This window comes from Psittacula echo, assembly GCF_963264785.1.
Source record: "Psittacula echo genome assembly, chromosome: 4".
In the NCBI taxonomy this organism is placed as follows: Eukaryota; Metazoa; Chordata; class Aves; order Psittaciformes; family Psittacidae; genus Psittacula; species Psittacula echo.
Window position 1 is genome coordinate 73973746 of NC_137738.1, and position 21243 is coordinate 73994988.

The following is a 21243-nucleotide window of genomic DNA, read 5'->3' on the forward strand; positions in this document are numbered from 1 at the left end:
TGACGTTACGTACTGTCTACACTTAAGAATCAATTTCAAACATGGCCTTTTCTTAACAGGAAGGGATTCTGTAGGGGTGAAATAAGTAGCAAAAAGAAAGTGTCTCTTATTTACTTATTGAGACTGATTTAGAACACTCTACCAGTTTTAAGAAAATCTTGTGCCTATATTCTACACAAACATGCAATTTGAGCTCCATGTGAAACTAACGTCAATCATGGCAGTAATTCTATACATAGTATCCTCTACTTTAAATTTATCTGACTGTGGAGTCAGGACAATTTAACCATATTAGTGATTATAAGCAGCTACATGTTTGTAGGATCAGATCCTACAACGTGGGATGGACATCCTGTGCTGCATGTGGTAGTTCAAGAAAACTTGAAATTGAATTAGAAATCTCAGATGGGAAATCTGTGGGTTTAGGAAGAAGGGGGAAACTTAATTGTTGGGCATGTGACAGTTGGTCTAGAAAAACTAAAATTATATCCAGTTATGTATATGCAATTTTAATTTAAGAAGAGCGTTGCTTGGACTTGTTTGGGGAGGTTAAAGGACTTGTTTGTGAGATTTAATTCTCCAAAGGTTTTACCTTGTCTGTACCTTCAAAGATCATTTATTACTGATGATGTACTATAATTGTGAGCGTGAGGTCCTCTGAACTGTGGAAGATTCAGACTTAGTTTTGCCCCCAAGAAAACTCAGGGGAATGGTGTATGAATGGAAACAGAATCTGTTCTTTTCTTAGGTTCACCATAAATTGCTTTGAAACTTTGTGGAAAGCTCCAGGCACTTCCAAAAAGAAAGCCTTTGAAGACCGAATGATCCCTTGATTATTTGTATATAGTATTTTTATACAGTTTGAGCTGCTTGTGTCTTCTGAATATCTTATAATGTAAAGAATTGGTTACCCTAAAAATGCAGTGACATTTGAGACCTTCCAAACCTACTATATTAGCTGCTGTTTTCAACAATGCAGTCTGAAAGTCAGGATATTTGCCCATTCCTGTTTCCGTTAAAAGGTAGTTTTCAACCTAATTTGAGCTAAACCAAGACTTCTAAAAAACACCTTGTTTACACAGTCGTGGAACCTGCTCTGGCCTTCTTGCGGATGGGGTGAAGGGAGTAAGACTGAAAGGTGAACGCCATAAAAGAGAAAGGAGACTAAGACAGCCTGTAGTTCTTTGACACCAGCAGGGTTTCCGGCTGGTGTGGGTGAAGAATGTTAACCCAAATACATCTGTTTGTAGACTTCTCCTGCTGCATTGCCAGCAGAAGGAATATTTGAAAGCTCCCCCAGTAAATGTTTAGTTTGATCATTGTTTCTTTACCCTTTCTTTTTCACAATAGCATGAAAACCAGATGTTTCTAAAGATGCCCCTCCCTTAGTCCCCATTCTTTACATTCAGATGAAATTCAGCCTAGTGCAGAAGGAAAAGCTAAACTTACAGTAGCCTTAAGCTGAGACTCATTGCCAGCCACCTTGTCCATACCAGCGGTAATCAGCCTATAAAGATTTTACAGAAGGTACTAAAGAATCACTCTGTTAAGAGTATAGAACAATATTTGTTTGCACGTGTAAAATAAATGGGCTTCCTCAGATATAAAAATTTCAATGCAATTGGAGAATTACATATCCAAAGAAATTAGGTTCCCCTGTTGGAACAAATTCCTATGTCTTGTGTACTCTTTAAAAGTGGTTTTAATATAAAACTTATCTGGGCTTCAAATTGTGAAGAATTTTGTATGAAAGGCTTTGCAGTATCCCTCTATAAATGCTGAAGATTGTAATAACCAGAACACAAATTATCCTAAACCTCTGTTTCTAAAGAACTTGACTGTTGAGTTACTTCCTAATTTTACATTTTAGGAATTGGTACTATGGAGCAAAGAAAACTATAAGTGGTGACAATGAAGCAGAACCCCATTCTTACTTTGGAGGTATTGGAGTCTTTGCAATCCTTTTTTGGATTTTGCTTGTGATGTTGTTATAAGATCTTCTATAGTGGGTTTCAATATTTAATATACGTTTACCTGTTCTCTAAGCAATATTGATAATGTTCAGTAAGCAAAACAGTAAAATCCAGAGCTGTGTAACAGCTTCAATAAGCTATACTATGTCTATGTATCTATTTAATTGAATATATCTGAGAGTATGAAATTGATGGTAATATTGATGTATGAAAGAGTGGTATAGCTTTCACTTGATTCAAATGAACTGATTTGAATCAATTTCATAAAAGGAAAAAGAAACAGTTGATCAGTCTGCTTCTGGGAAAAAAAATTCCTCGCAGTCAGACTGAATAGAAGAATTCCATGAGCTAAACTGGAAAAAGTAACAGCAAAGCCATTTAGTATGTGTAAGCACTGTAAAAGTAATTGTCAATACAGTCAGGTGTTTATGCTTTCCAAAATTCTGTTAAGACCCCCTATGTAAAAGCAAAGGCATACAAATAGGAAAATGCCTTCCTTGGTGGATGCTGTTTTGTCAAATATCATAGTAATATTCTGGGGGAAAACTAAAGTATCCATTCCCTTGTTTACTTCACATATTAATCTAATTGTCAGTTCTCAACTGGTAAAAGTCAGGAGAATTTCTGTTTCAATGTTTAATATACTTGATCAAACACTTATCCTTGATAAGTCTCTTTCTATGTTAAACTAGAATCAACTCGTGTTCACAGTCCAAAGCCTGAATATATTCAGTTCAGTGTGGGACAGGTAATAGTTCACAAGAAACTTGGCTATTCTGGAGTCATTATTGGATGGGATGTGAAAGCTAACACTCCAGGAGAACGGCTGCAACATAAATATCCTCCAATGAAACAGGTTTGAATGCATTAAACTCTTGCTTTATTAATACATACACAGAGTAAATACAGTTAAAAAAAAACCCTCAGAAACTGTTACAGACAGACTTCCTTTTAACCTCCTGAGAAATATGTAAGAGCCCCATATCACCCGTGCAGCTGAGTGGTACCTCTCCTGCTTCTGCGTTGCTGTCACAGTAGAGCTCTGCTTTTGCATCACTGATTGGTTAGGCTTCACTGGTCAAGATTGTACTGGGCATGTCTCAAATGAAAATAGCTCACTTCTAATGCACAGTGTTGTATTTAAAGCAGTGGTGCCAACCTATAATTCACGGAACCATAGAATGGTTTGGCTTGGAAGGGACCCTAAAGATCATTCAGTTCCTATCCCCCTGCCATGGGCAGGGACACCTTACACTAGACCAGGTTGCTCAAAGCCCCGTCCAGCCTGGCCTTGAACACTGCCAGGGATGGGGCAGCAGCAGCTTCTCTGGGCAACCTGTGCCAGTGCCTCACCATCCTTATAGTGAAAAAAATTTTTCCTAATAATGTTTGAATGGATTTCTTGTGGTGTGTTACCAAAGTTGAGAGTTTGTTAAATCATCTTTTAACTGATCATCCATAATTGGTAACATCTTCATTCCACCTAAGAAACACAAGTAATCCGTTGTGTTTAATCAGTTTCAGTTAAACAGCAGTTGGGTATCTGGGTATTGGAATGGAAATCTATTTTAAAATGGTTTTGTTGGAATTCTTGAAGCTTTTGAAATTCTCTAGCCTAAGTCCTTGTCATATTTGAAAATCAGATGCCAAATCTTTGTTGACAGTGCTGGTCTGATAATAGAGTGCTGCATACTCTGTGGGTTGGCTGCTGCCACACTGCTCAAGTGGCAGGAAGGCACTAATCATTAAGTCAAAGAGGACTGAAAATGAGAAACTGCCTGTAGCAGAGAATTCACGTTCAGTTGGGAGCAGACGTTCAGTCCTGTTCTGTGCATTGTGTTCCTTCCCTGCTGTAATTTTAGCCACCTGCCACTCATCTTGGGCTTCTAAAACACCTGCATCCTTGCTTTCATTTCTCCTCTCCTTTTCTCCCCTCAGTATTGTTGCCACCAACTGAACACCCTTGAATTTCCCCAAAGGCATTCTGATTCTTTTTATATACGTTATATGGTTCTGTTCTCCCAGTGACCTGGTGTTCGTCTTTCTTGTTTTAATTTCAATAGTGATGACATGTGGTCCAAGCGTGTGCCTTTTGTTTGTTTTTTAACTTGCCTTTGCCTATCATGTTACGCCCATCAGCTCTACAAAATGCCTTCTGACCTTTGCAAGGCAACTGCTAAGCCTGGTCCTTGCAAGTCCCCTCCAAACATTAGCCAGGATGTCAGCCCAGCTTCTCCTTGCCTTTCTCTGACTTTCAGTTCTTTACTAAATTGCTGAGCAGAGGCCCCGTGGATCAATACTAACAGCTTCATGAACTCATTACCTGTCTGCATGCATCTATTGTTTAGACTGTGGGTTACTTGGGGCAGGAATGTTTATGGGTAGTAGTGAGCATGATGGGACCCTGGCCCATGTCTTGTTTTCATAGGCACTGTAAAAATAATAGTAAGCTACCTTTTTCCTTTCTTGGCTGCAAGATTCTGCTATATCCATAGAAGCTTCCTGAGCTCTGTCCAGGACTGGGTCCAAGACCGTATGAATTTGCCTCTTTCCCTCTGATGTTCTCTGCTGTCACTTGTGAAGGAAGAAGGGTGACTAAACAATTATTATGGGACCTATATACAAAAGCAGGGGGATATTCCAAGTCAGGTTTCTTGCCAGACCTATGGGAGAAAAGGTGAATAAAATTCTTGGCTTTTAAAAAATGTTTCAGATGTGGCATGAGCTTCATGTATTACAGGTTTGATGGCTTTATATTTAATCTTCCAAACTGACGTTGGCAAGGTCGTAAAAATGAACTTGCTATATGTACATATTAAGTGAGTTTAGGTTCTGTAAGCCTAGGAAGATTTAACTGATTATATAAATGTAATCTTTAGTCAGCATCTCCCCTTGAGGCTATTTACTTTCCTTCTATTTTTACAGGATCTAAAAGGTACTCCTCACTATCGAATTCTAATTAACAAAGCAAATGGATTTGGCAAATCTACAGCTTACATTCCTGAGGAAGAGATATCAATTATTACGGGATTGGAGGTACTATTTATTTTTTATTCAGTTGCAACTTGCATGTTATCCTGTGTGTTTAAAAGCTGGCTGACCTTCGGCTTAAATAGATACTATCAATTTTGTGAAGTTAGTGAAAACTAACAGAGAAAGCAGATAGATAAACAAATTACTGCTGTACTTTCAAGTATGTGTTTTTGGAAAGTGATGAATGACCAAACCCAGGTACTTCCTCCTTCAGAGTATCCCACTGCTTAGTTTTGTAAGTGTTGTAGTAGCTTGACTTCTGTTACACAGAGGCTGTTGCAGACATGGACTTTTGTTTTAGGGTTTCACTGACCTGACAAAGTTGAATGAGTCATTTAATACTTTCTAGCTTATGCAAGTGCACCTGATTCTTATGCTAGTCAGAGACTTTGATTCAGAAAACCAACTTCAGGCACTCATGCCGCATATGAACAGCTTTTGCAAGGGATTCATTGCTCCTGTGGATGCCCTCTTTTAAATTGTGGACAGTGGTAGTATCTGTATTTGAAATAACAGCAAGCAGCTGAACCGTTCTTCTGGGAGGAGATGCTTGGTCTAGTCAAACAGAGGAGATTCAAATTGGCATGTTCTGCCTTTCAGGAGAACCCCCCAAAGGAAGTGTATGAGTTATACTGGCCTGAAGTCCTGAAACTGTGTCACTGCACATAAAGGACAGCACCTTCCTCCCCAATCAGTGGGGTGAACAGTTTGACACCATCACCTCTTTTATGTGGGAGAAGCCTTAGTTCAAGTCCTTGTTGCTGTTTTAGCCCCTGATTGTAATATAAAATGTGCTAACATGCCTGAATTTAGGAGCAGGCACTATGCTGTCCCAGGATAAGTGCTATCAGTATTTAAAATTGGGTTCTGACAACTCTAACTTATGTGTCTGCACTGTTCATTATGTCAGTCAGCTGGCTACCTTTGGTTACCTCTGTAGTCCATGGGGAGAAACAGATATTTCATCTTAAACATTCAGTTAATTAGCCTCTAAGATGTCAGATTGCTTCATTCACCTGCATGACGGGCTAGTTCTCTCCACAGATTATCAGAACTGATGGTAACAAGCTCAGAAAGTCAGGTATTTGAAAGTTAGCTTGTTGAGATTAATTACAACTGGTGAGTCATGCCTATGCCTCAAGTTCAAAAGGTCTGTGGATTGCCCACGCTCAGCCTTTTCTGCAGCCTAATGGGCAATTTCCTGAAGAGCTGAGAATGATGAGACAATGCTTAGACTTGTCTTAACCCTTTCCTAGTTGGCCACTCTAACCTGCTCACTTCTGGTTTCCTGCATCATGACAAGGCAGGAAACTTGGACTGCCCTTTGTGCATTTGTGTCTCCAACTTACACATTGTGGTACCTAAGGCCATTGCTTGGTGTGTCTTCACCTTTTCCCCAACTGCTTCTTTACTGTTCCCACTGCCTAATTGGACTGGATGACTGATCCACTGGTAAAAATAACAAACAGCTCTACCAGCAACATGTGAGTGGCAACTACTTCAGAAAGAAACAGTGCTGATTTCAAAACATCAATGCTGGTGTAAATCTAGCACATAGCATCTCATGAGATATGCTCAGCATTTGTAGTACTTTGAGAAAGCCACTGTTCTGATGACATAAATTAGGTTTATACAGATACATGATGAGATACATGGAAAATCCCACTGAAAGAATCTCCATGTACATTGTGTATTTAAAAACTCATCAGGAGTTTTCAAAAAGTTACCTGTAGTAATTGTAATGATTCTTTTAAGTATGTTTGTGTTTACTGCTAATTCTGGTGCTTATTCAACTTGACATTATTTTCACAGGTGCACCACCCTGATATGAAAGCCTATTTCAGTGGATATGATGGATCAAAATACATCATGCAGCCCTGGTTGAAAAAGATCTATCCTCATGACTGAAGGGTTTGTACATGTAATGTACAACCAGACAATGTATTTCCTTTTTAAATGGGAGCAACTAAATTCATGTATATTTTTTTCTATGATAAAATAAAACATTCCTAGGTATGTTTTATGTTGAACAATCCATTTCATTAGAAGTGAACACACTGCATGCTCAGTTTACCACGACTCAGGATGGGGATTAGTTTCCTTCTAGATCTGTGAGAAAAGGTCTTTATATAGCCTGGGTACCAAAGGTTTTGCACATGAAGTATCTGGCCCTTTTACAAGGGCAAAGGAAGAAACTAAATAGTTAAGAACTGTACTTGCAGAGTTAATTGTAACCTTCATTTTAGGGGGTAGAGCTAAATAAATGCCAACAGGAACTGAAATATTTCTGAGGAGAGCTGTAGTAAGTAAATCCTGCAATACTTCAGCTACTCTCTCTATCAAAGCCTGCATTATGCTGCCTTCAAATGAGACATGCAAACAAAGAGTTCATCTACTTTTTTGCACATGGACAGATATGTTAGGAGACCTTCTACTTGGGCTCACTACATAAACCTCATTCTTAATATCCTCTTCTAACCCTACTTGCTACCATAAGAATAAAGTTAAAAAACCCCCAACCCAACAAACTCAAAAAAGCATGAAAAATTTATTAATATATAGGGTTTGAAGATTTCTAGAGCAACTTGTTTCTTCTGTTTTCTTTTCCCTTTATCTCAAACACTGCGAACACTCTACAAGAAGCATAAGCTGTAGCATTCTGGATTCTTTCCTGCAGAGTCAGTAAATCTGGGGAGTTGGGCAGGTGGCTCTCGGTGTGGCCTCCCCATTCTCTTGTTTCTTCTTCTCTTATTAATAAAGGTTTTCCCAGTGACTGGCCAAAGAGCCGGCAGACTTCCTGGGCCTTCCGCTGGGTGTTTCCAACAGCAGCAACACAGACTTGACGGCTGAGAGGAAGAAGCAGCAGCACAATAATAATCAGGGCTAACTGAATTCCAAGTATTCCTGCCAAGCATTTATTTTATTTTACTTTTTAAAGCCTCAGCTTTTGTAACTGCATAGATGTAAGCACATCACCTGCCCCCAGCTTCTGGGGGATAGCTTAGGAGTTTTCTCAGATGCTCCTAAACCACACTGGCCTGAGCTCCTGTCTAGATACCTTTGAGAAACACTCTGATACCTGCAGAACCGTGAGCAGCAGTCAGCTGAGCTTGCTTTTTGGACCAGGCGTAATTCTTTTGTTTAAAGAGGCAAAACCCAAACAAAGACTAAAATTCCCTCTGCCCCTCCAATGTCAATAGAAGCAGCACTTTGAATAGTTAACACCTAAAATATGAAGATTCTGAGCTTCAAAGTAGTGTGTTTCGATGCTGAGCAAGCACCACGCACGGTTCTTTTCAGATCATGTCAGCAGCTAAGAATAATGGCAATTAGCAAGGGTACTTTGAATTACCAGCATCTGGTAACACACTTGTACCTTCACAAATAAACACAAATTAAATCTACACGTGCTGATGTAGTGACGAAAGTCAAATTCTGTTGACCCAATATTCACAGTAGCTTATCCTTCCATTTATTACGTTCTCCTTTTGCACATGGACACTGTCAAAAGAACAAGCTGTATCTCCTAGGCTAATCATTAATTTCTAAGTTATGTTTGAAACAAATACTGAAATATTTGAACATAAATTTCAATAAGTATGAAGAAAACAATTCACTCCCACTACAAACAGGATAAACTATGTATTCTTTGTATTCCTATTAACTGTTATACAACACTGTACAATTTGCGGCATGAGTGAGAACTTACCGAAGGGTGTCCACAGCTGCTGGTGTATGGTAGAAATAGGGTGGACTGATGGTAACAGAGGTTCCTAACTTTTCAATGAGTAGACTGCAAACATTCTGCATTTTTCCAAAGTCACTGAATATGATACAGACCTGGGAGTGAACACAGACAGCACACAAAGTTTTTTCATTTTCTCCCTATGACTTAACACTTGTATACAAATCAGTATAAAGCCAGATATGTAAAAACTGAATAAACATATTAGTCCTGTATATAACACCAAATTTATTTACTTAGAACACTTTTATATAGCCCTAGAGACTGTAATTAGGTTTGCAACAGAAAGTAGTTCATAAAATGGTTTAAAATTGAGGACTAAGAAATGCTCTTTTGTGAGGAAGTGCGGCATTCTTGGTATGTAGACAATCTGAAGAATGAATGTGCTCTTTGGGACACATGACCAGATGCATCCCAGTTTTTACCTTTTTTAGATTAGTAAATGTTAATTATGCAGAAGTTCAAGCAAAATGATGTGTAAAACATGGTGCAGGATGGAAAATTACACTTTAATTCCAAGCATTAGTTTCAAGAAACCGAAACTATGAGAATAAACTAAGGGTAGCCCAGTTCAGCTTGCAGGTGAGCTCAAAATCCTGCACTGGCTTAAGACTCACTTCAGTGCCTACAGAGAACTGGGCACTTCAGACTTGGATTAAAACCAATTTAAACATCTAGCTATCTGTGGCTTTGGCAATAAGAAGCATTAAATACAGATGCATCAGGAATCCAAGTGCTTTCCTGAATGCTGCAAAAGTAGGCATCACGGTCAGCCCCAGACAGATTTAGAGCCCTACCACCTTTCTTGTGGGGAAGTGCCAATCCAGGCAATGACTTTCCAGGCAGGGACTTTCCAGGCAGGAGCCACCCTTTTCCTGTAGCACAGCACAGTTACCAGGAGTGAAGCAATGATGCTGAGCTGCTACAGCATTCCAGAATCAGAAATCCTGGGTCTCAAATCTTGGTTTTGGGAGAACTAAATCCCTCATGTTCACTTCCCAGTACAGTGCTCTTACCACCAAGTTGGACTCATCCTCTCTTTTATTCCTGACTCATTCCTTTCTTTTTGTACACCTTCAACACGAGAGGAAGAAAAAAAGCTGTGGTAAAGAAAATTCTACTGACAACCCCTGTGACATACAGTCAGCCCTATGACAGCTGCAGTGCATGCAGCCATCTATCCCAGTGGTACAGAAATCAAAGTTATGGCACTTCAGTTGCACTGTAGTAACTTCCTGTGTGTACCATAGACTTATCTTGTGGAAAATGAGATAAAATTCAAGGAAGTGGAATCTCTTGGTGCGAGAGGAGGGGGTTACTTCATATACAGGGTAAGGTAAAAAAATGGATATTGACAATTATCACAAAGTAACTACTGCACATGTCTTACTGCCCTCGATAGCCTCGTGGTGCAGTACATGTAAGCTCATCCTGGCTTGAGTCCTGGCACTGGCTCCATAGCTCTCCACACAACTGAGGCAAAGCTGGACTTAGAGCCTTAAAAACTGACCAAGATGAAGTGCCAGGGCAACTCCATCTCCTACTTGGACAAAGGCTCATGCCTGTCCTCCACAACTGCACCAAGTCTGCATCTTCATCTCAGCTCCTCAGCCTCTATCTGTAACTCAGGAGTTGGATTGCTTTCTGCAAGGCGCAGTATCAATTTGAACAAAGACTGAAGATGAGACCAAATCTAGATTTCTCTCTTCAGTAGGAGTTCTTCCCATATATAAAAAGCATGCATCCTCTTGTGCTGTTTTGCCAGAAAACTGTCATGCTGTATTTTGTGAAAAGTTGGAAGTCTCACTGTGAGGACTTGTCACAGTGTTTTCCAGATTGCTATCAGTGTTTATGAGATTAATTCTCTCAAGGGGATGAAACAAACAAAAGAACTGCAAGTCTTAATGAAGAGATAAGCTGCTCAGACTGGGGCAGTTTGGGCACTCAGGAACCTTATTGTTAAAACAAAGCATTTAACCAGGTGCCCTTAGGGGCAGAAAACAACTGAGCAGTAACAGTGAATTTTGTTGGTTTTCCCTATTAAAAAAATCAGCTGAAAATAAATTCCACTTACATTTGCAGGGGATACTTAAGCATTACAATGCAAAACAGCATTTCCATTTCTTCAATTATGATTAAGGTTAAAAAGTGTGAAAAAGCAATACAAAGGTATGCAAAACCATTATGGACATTGCAAGGTTTGGATAAGGCTGCAAAGGACAAGAAGCTACAGTTTATAGGGAGGCGAGTAGATCAATAAGTGTAAAAACCCAACATAGTATTCATCCCATAAGAGCGTCATGCAATAAATGAACTATTAAGATTTAGACAATATAGAGCTTTGTTATCTCATACACAACTTCATTCTTCTGCATGTTTTCCTTTGTTATACCATGAATTAAAATTTATCTCCTTACAGTTGAAAGTGTGTCTTGTATTCTTGATTATACCTTGAAAGAGCTATCTGGGAGCTGCTTCAGTCTTTTAAAGACTTACAGTAGATAACTGGTGAAAAGAGTTTGTAAAAGGAAATAATGCACGACTTCCATTTGTGTAAAACACAAATATAATGGCAAACTCTTTAGTAAAGAAGTGAGTAGAAGTTAGTTTTAAATTCATTTATATTGCTGAAGTATGCAAACACACTGGTCAATAGAGCTTCATTGGTTTATGAAGCTGCACTAATGAAACAAGTACACAGATAAAGGGAGAAGCAAGGAGAAACTAATCTCTGCATAAAGAGCGACCATACTGCTAGTTAAATGCACAGGGCAGCCCAAACAGCAGTTCTGTGGCTAGATTTTTCAAGTTCTGACACTCAGAACCTAGGCAACCATGCAGCTCTTGAACAGCAATTACTCCTGGTTTGAGCTGCCTACAAATGAACACTAAATCCATGTAATTAACTTTCCACCTACGATCTTTGTTGTATAAAAATGAATAGCAGAAGGGAGATGATTGGTGAAGTTACCACTGAAGACTGAAGTAAGCCTTAGCTTGTCATAATTCAATATGGTTTTATTAAGTTGTTAAAAAACATGGTGATTTAAGCTCTCATGATAGTAGGTGTCTACATTACGAAGTTAAAGTCATTTAGAACACAACACTGATGCTTACCCTTTAAGTATCTTAAGACTCATTCTAAAAACCCCAAATTTGTTCTCCATATTTTCAATTATTTCTGTATTTATTGGTGTTATTTAGATGAGAATATACCTGAAAGCAAGAAAATTAAAGAGGCTGAGCTCTGGTTTAGGGGATTGTAAGTAACAGCTCTATAGAACTAAGCTATCATTTTACTGCTGGCTTCCAGGTTTTCTTCATAAGAATCTGTAAATTTGCTGGGTGGTCATTAAAGTTTCATGGTCTAAAAAGATCTATTGGCTGAAAATATATCATTTGCCTCAATGAATATCTCCAGCACAGCATTTATTTGTTACTATAGAACAAACACGCAAAACTATACTCTCTAGAGCCACTTCTGAAGAAAATAGGATTATTCCCATAATATTTAGCTTCACACAGCACTTTTTACCTGCAGGATTCCAAGTCAATTACCTAGGAAACAATTAGATTTGCTTTACTTGCAGCAAGCTAATGGCAGAGTCATGTCAGATAGACCAAAGTCCAGGTGCTGTTCAAGTGTGGCTTAAGCAGATCTAGATTAGGGCTGCCATGCCACTGTTGTCCCCCATCCACTCTTGTCCTCTGCCTTCCATTGCTTCCAGTTTAGGGAGCTAAAATAATGAAAAAAGTAAAAACAAATCTGGAAAAAGAAGAGTTATTAGCTGGAGATGCCTTTTGAACTGACCTATCACCTGATTACCTAAGTACAACTCCTTGCACAAAGTAGAGGGCAGAAAGGGCAGTGGGTGGAGGAGAGTGCAGAATTGCGGGTTTGCTTACACTGCCACAGAACAACAGCTGTAGAGCTCCAGAACCAAATATTCCTTTCTGTAGCATTGTGTAACACTTAAAAAGCACACATTCATCTGAGAAGATTTTTTTTCTCTATTATAGTAGCAGAAAACAAGTTCTACACAAGAGAGAAGACAGCAGCTGAAATCTGCTTTAAACTGCTATCCTCAATAGCTTCTTTGGACTGTGCTGCCTTTACTGTAAAGAACACCTACTCCTCAGTATGAGGAAAGAGGCTTTTCAGTCTGTCCTCCTTGATCCTTGAGATATTTCTTATTCTCTTTTTGTTAATATTTTTGGTTAGGTTGAATACGTACCTCTGCTTCCATTTGATAAGTATTTTCTACTCTATTAAAATCCTCTGTTACAGTCATATTTTCTTCCTAAAACAAAGTACAAGAACAGGATCTTAAAAGATTGAAATAAAGTACCTGTTGGAAATGTATGTACATTGTGTCTTGTAAAGGTTGAACTGTTTTGGTTTATTACTTACGACTTTGCAACAGAAATATGGAATTTTCCATGCAAAACTCTTCAGTTAAAAACTAGCTGCACGCTAAAGACTTCCTGACATTATTTAAATTATACAGTAGCTCTATAACACAATTTTACCACTTTTCACTTGAAGAGAACAACTAGTCTTCAAAGTGACTGCTAGCTAGAAGCTGTGCGTATCAAAGTGTGGCTGTGAACTCACCTGGTTCAAAAATCTAGAAGCTTCAATTGCTTTCAGAAAGTTCGGATGTGAAAAGTGCATTTCAGGCCCCTATTTTAAGATATTTTAACAGCAGTGGCTTGTAACAAGGTGATGAGAACAATGACTGAGCACTGGTTATTCTGGCAGAATGATAACCTTTAAAAACTGTTCCACCAGTGACACTTTTGCATTCACAGCAGCTACATTATTCAACATGACTGCACAGAGCACTAGCAAATCCTCTGTGACTTATAAATAAGATACTGAATAATTTTGGTTGTGGCCGAGTATGTGACAAGCTTGCTAGCGGTCTAACAATCACATTTCTTTCATAGACTTGCTTTTTCAGTAAACAGTTTGGAGGAACAATTTATTGTGAAATTACTATAACACAACAAAAAGCAAAGTTTATAATTTAACTGCAAATATAACTTCGCATTTAATAGCCAGGAGTCATAGGGAAGCAGCTACTAATCCTCCAATTACTGAAAAAGTTTCACTTACTAAATTTATTTGCACAGGAGAACAATATTTGCTTTCAGTTTTGACTGACATTTCAAAAGATGCTTTGTGTCCGAATATTTCCTACGGAGGCTCAAATCTTCAAGATTCTCCTGTAGCATGCATGCACTAGTTTATATAATGACATTAATCATGAGAAGCATTTTCCTTTTAAAATATCATATGGAAATTTGATCCATAATTACCATTGCACAGCAGCCTACAAGAAACAAATTTTGAAATGTCAGTTTTTTGATTGACTGGCAGGACTCAAATCCAAGAACAACAGTCCTATTCTTGGATAATCTCTTTCAAGTAAGGGCAAGGACCAGAGTCAGTCACTAAAAACTGTATTTCCCCTTTTATGTGGCTGGCTGCTGTTTGCTAAAGAGTGAACAAGCGAGTCCAGAACCAACAACTCATTTAACTTACAAAATGGAGCAAATGTTACTATTTATGATAGAATCCAATTACAACTGACAAGAAAGATTTTTTTTCTAGAGCCCTTACATAAATAGCCACAGAGAAAAGCTTTCTTCTACAACTCATATTTCACAGAAATAACTATGCTGTAATAAAACGTTAGGAAAGAAAAAAAGCATTTGCATTCCCTTGTCCCCACTCCTTAATCATCTTTTTAGAAAAGTCCTCTTTCGGGTTGAACAGATCAGAGCTTCCAGTTTGGTTTTGCCCTCCGCGAGGTTCTTGTGTATTTAAGGACAGTGCCACCCTGTGGCTCCAGATGCTATTGCAAGGTCAACTGAAAGAGCATTTTGTGCCATCTATCATAAAATTTCCCTCGCAGCTAATTTTTATCCCACCAGATTTGACAGTAGCTGTGAAATACGTGTTACTGAAGATAAATAGACGAAATAATCACTGAAGTCATAACAGGGTGGCCTCCTGCAATACATCTCCTGTTAGATACTTTGCTCCTGTGTTGGACTAAGATATGGAAAAGACAGGTAGGTGATGACTGAATTTTAAGTTGGAATCAAAACTTCGACTACATCAAAAGCAAAAGGCTTTTTTATTTTCCTGTACTGCTTATGTCTATTGTTCATATTTTGGCAGAGGGCCTATCCATTTGGTTTCAATAGCCACAGGAAAAATAAGTTTTCACTGTGACTGAGGGAAAGCTACACTTTCGATGTGCCATGTATGCAGGACTTCTGCAATAACTTTCTTAGTTTTCTAAATATGTGGGCCAAAATCACAGTAAGAAAATTAAATTAATGTAACATCATTGTTACATGATAACTCAGTTACCCCCAAAGCCACTGAACAATTCTTAACAGAATAGCATTTGTATTCCGGTTATACAGCCTGTTCTCCAAGTCAGTGACATAAACCATCATCGCTGCAGATACTCTAAAAAACAAAAATGAAAAAGACAGTCATTATCCCACTGAGCCTCTAACATCTAGTCTAGACCTGTGCTTTGCCTTGCATTTTCCTTTTCAACGGAACAAAATCTTACATAGCCCTTCCTCCTACCTATCTGCTACATATTTACCTATTTCTGAACAATATCTTCTCCACAGGACCATTGTGTCCATCCTCACAACACCACTGCTGTTTACAGGAATGATTGCTCCTTTATCCAGGAAGAGAACAGGGAAGAACCTAAATAGGCAAGTTAGTAAAAGCACGCTGCAAGGAACAGCTGTATAACAATATAGTATGAGAAAGCCCATCTGCAGATTAAGTTATGCATTCTGCTCCTGTTACTGAGTTAAACAAAACTGTGAGACTTGTCATTAAACACAAGACCAGCCTTAGTAAGGGAAAGTGTTTATAGTTTGGAAATATATGTTAAGGCACCCTTGTAGTAAGACACTGCTGGGTGTAGCTATAAACAAAAAAATCTGAAGACACCTGGAAATACCTCTTAAAATTTACTTGTACATTTGCACTGATCTATCCAATATGACTTTACATTATGAAAAATAAACATATTTAGACAACCTAAAGTACTTTTGTTCTTAGTACTAAAGAAATGGGGAGAGTCTTGATGCATGCTCGTATCTCCTTAACATCATAGTGTCCCTGGGTAGGCAAGGATGATAAGCAGCTCTAGCCAGCATGTACCCCAGTTAGGCACTGGGTACCCGTTCTCCAGCCTCCCACCCCCTCACCCCCTCTGTTCTGTTAGGCATTAGTTGAACAGAACAACAGCCTAAAAAACGATGGTGAAGAACTTTCTGCTGCTTAATTTCCACTCAAGAAATAACTGAAGTATGTGGAACAGTTATTTTAAGAAAGGTAAAAAGCATATTTGTACTCAGCAAACATAAAGATACTTTGGGGGTATTTTTTAAAATATGTGGTAGTCTAAAAAAGGTGATTTACGAAGGTTTATACCTTTCTTATTCAAGGATATATTGAAATGGGAAGATTTTGTAACTGAGTGAGCAAAGCTACAAAATCTTTCTTTTTAACTGACTGACTGGATGTGCATCCATAGTTGTGACTCCTAAATAATGATTTTGAAATATGGAGGATATTGCACATATATCCAAAGATATATCCTAGAACAGACAAATTCTAAGCCAGAGCCCACTGGATATAGTTTGTTAGCTGGTTTGTTTTGTTAAATAACACTCTGACTGGTACAACGAATACTACCACTGTTATTTTTAAACAAGATGGCCAATGCCAATTATTAGATACAGTGATTAAAGAACACAGGTGTTATTTCTACTCCCCAAATAAATGCTAGGTGGTAAATATAAAATCAGTTTGCTTCCAGAGAAAGGGAAAAAAATGCTGCTTTTGAGCAGCTGGGCTGAGTAAGAGAGATTGGATTCCCCATTGATTTTACTTTCCTGCAGCCTTCAAAGCAGATTCTGTGCTCTGTAGTGCTGCATATACTTACAGCACTCTATAAATAAATGCCACTATGTGCATCTATTTCTGATTAAAATCCTGTGTAAATATATATGGAAATTAGGTGCTGCCCCTAGGCATCCTGACAAGCTGCTAATGCAAGCTCCTGCTGCCGTAGAGGTTGTGCACTTCTGATCTGGTTCCTCACAGGCTTACTACGATAGCAATAACAAGGGTTAAGGAAATTGTTTTATGGATTAATTAAAATAAATATATAAAATAGCCATCTAATTTATAAAGAGGCCTTAGATAAGCTTGCAACAACTAGAACCGTATGGAGATTGTGAAGAGATACTAATTTTACAGTGGTCTAGAATGGTATTAGCTACAAGTGATGTTAGCAAATGTGGTTAAGAACAAATTGCCAGTAGTGAGAGTTGTTAGCAGAAAAGCTGCAAGGCAAATAAAAGCTCCAGCAGTTAAGTGATTTAAAATGGGATGGAACAAAGCACTAAAAATTATACTGCAGGGAACTACTCTGAAAAAAAAAAAACAACTTCATGTTGTTTTTCTTGGAATTCCCTAGAGCTAACACTTTGCTAACACTGAGAAACCCACAACGTAAGTAGCATTTCACAGTTCCCCAAGTAAGCGGAAAGAACATTTTCATTCTCCAAAACCTGGTATCTCTGAAACAACAAAAAGATTACTGTGAAAATATTATAACTATAATAAGACACTGAATGCTCTCACACTGTAAAAGCTGTCACCTCTCCACCTATGTTACACCACCACTGCTCAGTTGCTCTCATTACATTTCTGAATCTGACTGCATGTACCCAAGTATGACCATTGTCGTTATAGGCCCCCTTTAAGAACTGAAAGGCTGCTCTAAGGTCTCTCCAGAGCCTTCTCTTCTCCAGGCTGAACAACCACAACTCTCTCAGCCTTCCGTCACAGGAGGTGCTCCATCCCACCAGACTTTAAACTCCTATTAACTCACTTAATAGAAACTGAAGGCATTCAACCTGTAATCCCATACAAAAATACACCATTTCTGACTGAAAAAGCCATTCTGATGGTAACAGAACTGTGCTTCTTGTGACAGACACATACCCAGCCATGTGTTCCGGAAAAACGTACAGAGCAGGATCAGGTCTCCAGCTCACAGCAGCCTCCATCTCTCCTTACCTTCTAGTCCCATAGCTCCAATATGACCTTTTAGTAAATCATGAGCCTTTTTTTATTGCCTTCTTTATTCTTGAACAAATGCTTTATTTAGAAACACAGAGACATTGATCATTTACAAAGCTTTAGCGCTTTATTGACAAAAAGCTTTAAAGGCACAACTGTGCTTTTCTCATTGTCACAAATTACTTCCTGAGACCAAAAATTTTATTATGGTAAAGGAAGGTTTTGAGTCTATGAAGGGGCTGTGTCACTTTGGCTGCCTTGATCACGTCTCATGTTTTTTTATACCTCTCTACTTAAGTGGAATGAGAAAAACAGAGAGGAAAAAGCTCTGCAGGCATTTGTTGGTAAGCTATGGTCATCACATAGTTATACTGAGACTTACACACATGTACAGGTTATGTTGCTGTGTACCACTTTATCAGTTTCAGGTGTATGCACATGAGGTCTGCATTCATTGAATGGTTTGGGCTGGAAAGGACCTTAAACATCATGTATTTCAAACCCTCTTTCACGTGCAGGGACACCTTCCACTAGACCAAGCTGTTCTAAGCTCCATCGAAGGAGGCAAGTTTTCCCACGCCAAACAAACGGCCTGTTGGGAGAGCCCGATGGCGACATTCCACCTTTTCGGCTGAGGCTGGCAAAGTTACAAGCTTCCAATCACAGGCAGGCTTTCACAGTAGTCCCCCAGCGCACTCCTGAGACAGAGGGCCGAAAGCTTCAAACCCCGTTACTCCCGTTACTTCTGCGCCTCCCGCCGGTCAGGCCGATGCAAGCACCGCTCCTGGGGCCCCTCAGCCGGCGCCTTTCCACTCAGGGCTGCCCCTGCTCCCGTCGCCGTCACGAAGACACCTTTACCACAAAGGCTGCCAAGCGTGGCAGGGGAGGCTCCGGGAGGCCCCGAGTGGACCCCGCAGCAGAGGAAAGCTAACCCGCCCGCTCCTCCCCTCGCCTCTCCCAGGGAAACCGTCCGCACCCCAGAGCCCGCCGGCCGCCTCAGAGGGGCCCCGCTAAGCCGCCGGCCCTTGCAAGAGGCGGAGGCCGGGGGGCATCTCTCACCGGGACGCCGCGCTGGCGGGCGGCCTGGGCGATGTACTCCAGCCGGCGGGTCACGCTGCTCCGCGCCGCCCCGGCTGCCTCCTTCCTGCTGCTCAGGCGCACCGACACCCGCGCCCGGTCCGGTCCGGCGCTCAGCTCCGAGCTGCCGATCACGTGCACCTCCCGCCCGGACGGAGCCGGGGGTCCGCCGCGCCCCGCCTGGGCAGGAGTTAAAGGAGTCGGAACTTGGGCCGGAACGAGTTCGGCGAAGACGCGGGAGGGGTCCGGCGCGGGCAGCGCCATAGCGGCGAAGCCCCCTCCCCTCACAGCGGCACCATGGCAACAAACGACCGCGCGCCCACTCTACCCTGGGAGCAGGCCCACGTGACACCCTCACGCCTGCTCCCTACCGCCACCACGCGGCCGCGGCGCGATGTCACCCCGCCATCACCAGGGCGAGGGTGTCTCTCACCCGCCATGACGGGTAGCCGGGAGTTAGCGCCGGGCCGCTCGCTATGACGGTGGCCGAGGCAAGGCGGAGCTGGCCGGGCGCAGCCCATGGGAAGGCTATAGCAGGGGACGTGTAGGTGCACATACTCCGAGGAAAAGCTGTCATGTTTCTGCCATTGTGGCCCTTTTACCATATTTTTTTTTCCAGCATATTAGTGTCTGGAGCAACCAGAGTGTGAGAAGGACTTGTGGAGAAAGGGCTGTAGTCACCATCTGTGTAGGGAAGACTGGGATGTGCTGCAGCACATCGTTGGCTTGTAGCAGGACCTAGGCAGAGGTGATTAAAAACCATTCTAGTGTCAGTGCTGCTCGTTCTCTGTGGACGGTTTTAGCAGCACATGTGTTGGCTTTGCTGATGTCTGCTGTCCCGGTCCTGCTAATGCTGCCCTCCTTTCCTTAGGAAAGGTAGAGAGCTGCAGTTTGCCTCCTCAGAGAACTACAGAATGATTGAGGTGGGAGGAGACCTACTGGGAGGGGGTCCAGCCCCTGGCCCAAGCACGGTCAGCCAGAGCAGGCTGCCCAGGACCATATCCAGTTGGGTTTTGAATATTTCAAAGCACAGACGCTCCAGAACCAATCTGGCCAATCCGTGCTAGTGTTTGACCATACATAATAAAATTGTATTTTAAAATAATAATAATAATAAAAAATAAAGGTAAAAATAAAGTGTTTTCTTCTGTTCACAAGGTGTTTCATGTGCTTTAATCTGTGTCCTGTCCTGTTATTGGGGACCACTGAGAAGAGCCTGGCTCCCATCGGTTGTTTGCATACATTGATAAGATCTCCCTTAGCCATCTCTTCTCTAGGCTATACAGTTCCAGCTCTTTCAGCCCTTCCTCGTGGGAGAAGTGCTACAATCTCTTAATCATCTCTATGCTCTCTTGTTGGACTCTCTCCAGTATTTCCTTATCTCCCCTGCACTGAGGAACCCATAACTGGACACAGTGCTCCAGGTGTGTGTCACCAGTGCAGACGCCTCCTTTGACCTGCTGACAATGCTTCTCCTAATCAGTCCGGGATGCTGTTGGACTGCTTTGCCATGCAGGTGCATGATCTGCTTGTTGTACACCGAGACCCCCAAGTCCTTTTCAGCTTTCCAGCCAGTTAGGCCCCAGCTTGCACTGGTGCATGGGCCTGTTGCTCCCCAGGTGCAGGATGTGTCATTTCCCTTTGCTGAACTTCGTGAAATGCCTCTCTGCTCAGTTCTCCAGCTTGTGCAAATGACTATGAAATGACTAGCTCAGTGACTAGCTCTGTGCGTCCGGTCTCATTTGCATAAGGGTTTTTGGGAAAGACTCTTGTAATGTCATTCCTGTTTACATTTGTGGTACATGGTGGTTTGATTACCTGAAACCTGGAATCTGGCACAGGGTCTGGAAGCTGACAATACTGTGTGTTTATACAAGATCTTGCAGCCTTCAGAATTCACATAGCAAACGTTAGAAAGTCTGCATGATGTGATGCAGGTAAATATGGCAAAACTCTTCTAGGTAAAAACATGACATGCAAAGACATCAGGATGTGATCTTACAAGGTAGATGCAGAACCCTCAGAGGTGGCAGGAAAGAGAAATATTAATGGAATAAAATCTCTGTCTTTTTTACCCGTCATTAATCTGCTTGGTGTGGTGTGTGTTTCATGTCCCATCATTAGGGAACTTCTCTACAAACTTCCTTTCCCATCATTAATATCAGATCTGCTTTAAGAAGTATCAGTGACTTTTGTATGCCTTCTGACTTTTTGAGTCTTCTGCCTTTGAACCTGTTTTTCTCTCAGATTTGCTGAACACTTAAAACTTCAAATGG

At 40.7% G+C, this 21243-nt stretch overlaps 1 protein-coding gene across 1 annotated transcript; it reads right to left on the reverse strand.

Moving 5' to 3' along the window:
* Positions 1–7581: 7581 nt before the first annotated feature.
* On the reverse strand, positions 7582–19231 carry IRAK1BP1 (interleukin 1 receptor associated kinase 1 binding protein 1; the record flags this gene model as incomplete). Its single annotated transcript, XM_080615298.1, has 4 exons — positions 7582–7852; positions 8716–8846; positions 12987–13052; positions 18950–19231. 4 exons carry the CDS (start codon positions 19229–19231, stop codon positions 7582–7584), a joined length of 750 nt encoding a protein of 249 aa, XP_080471424.1.
* Positions 19232–21243: the final 2012 nt, after the last annotated feature.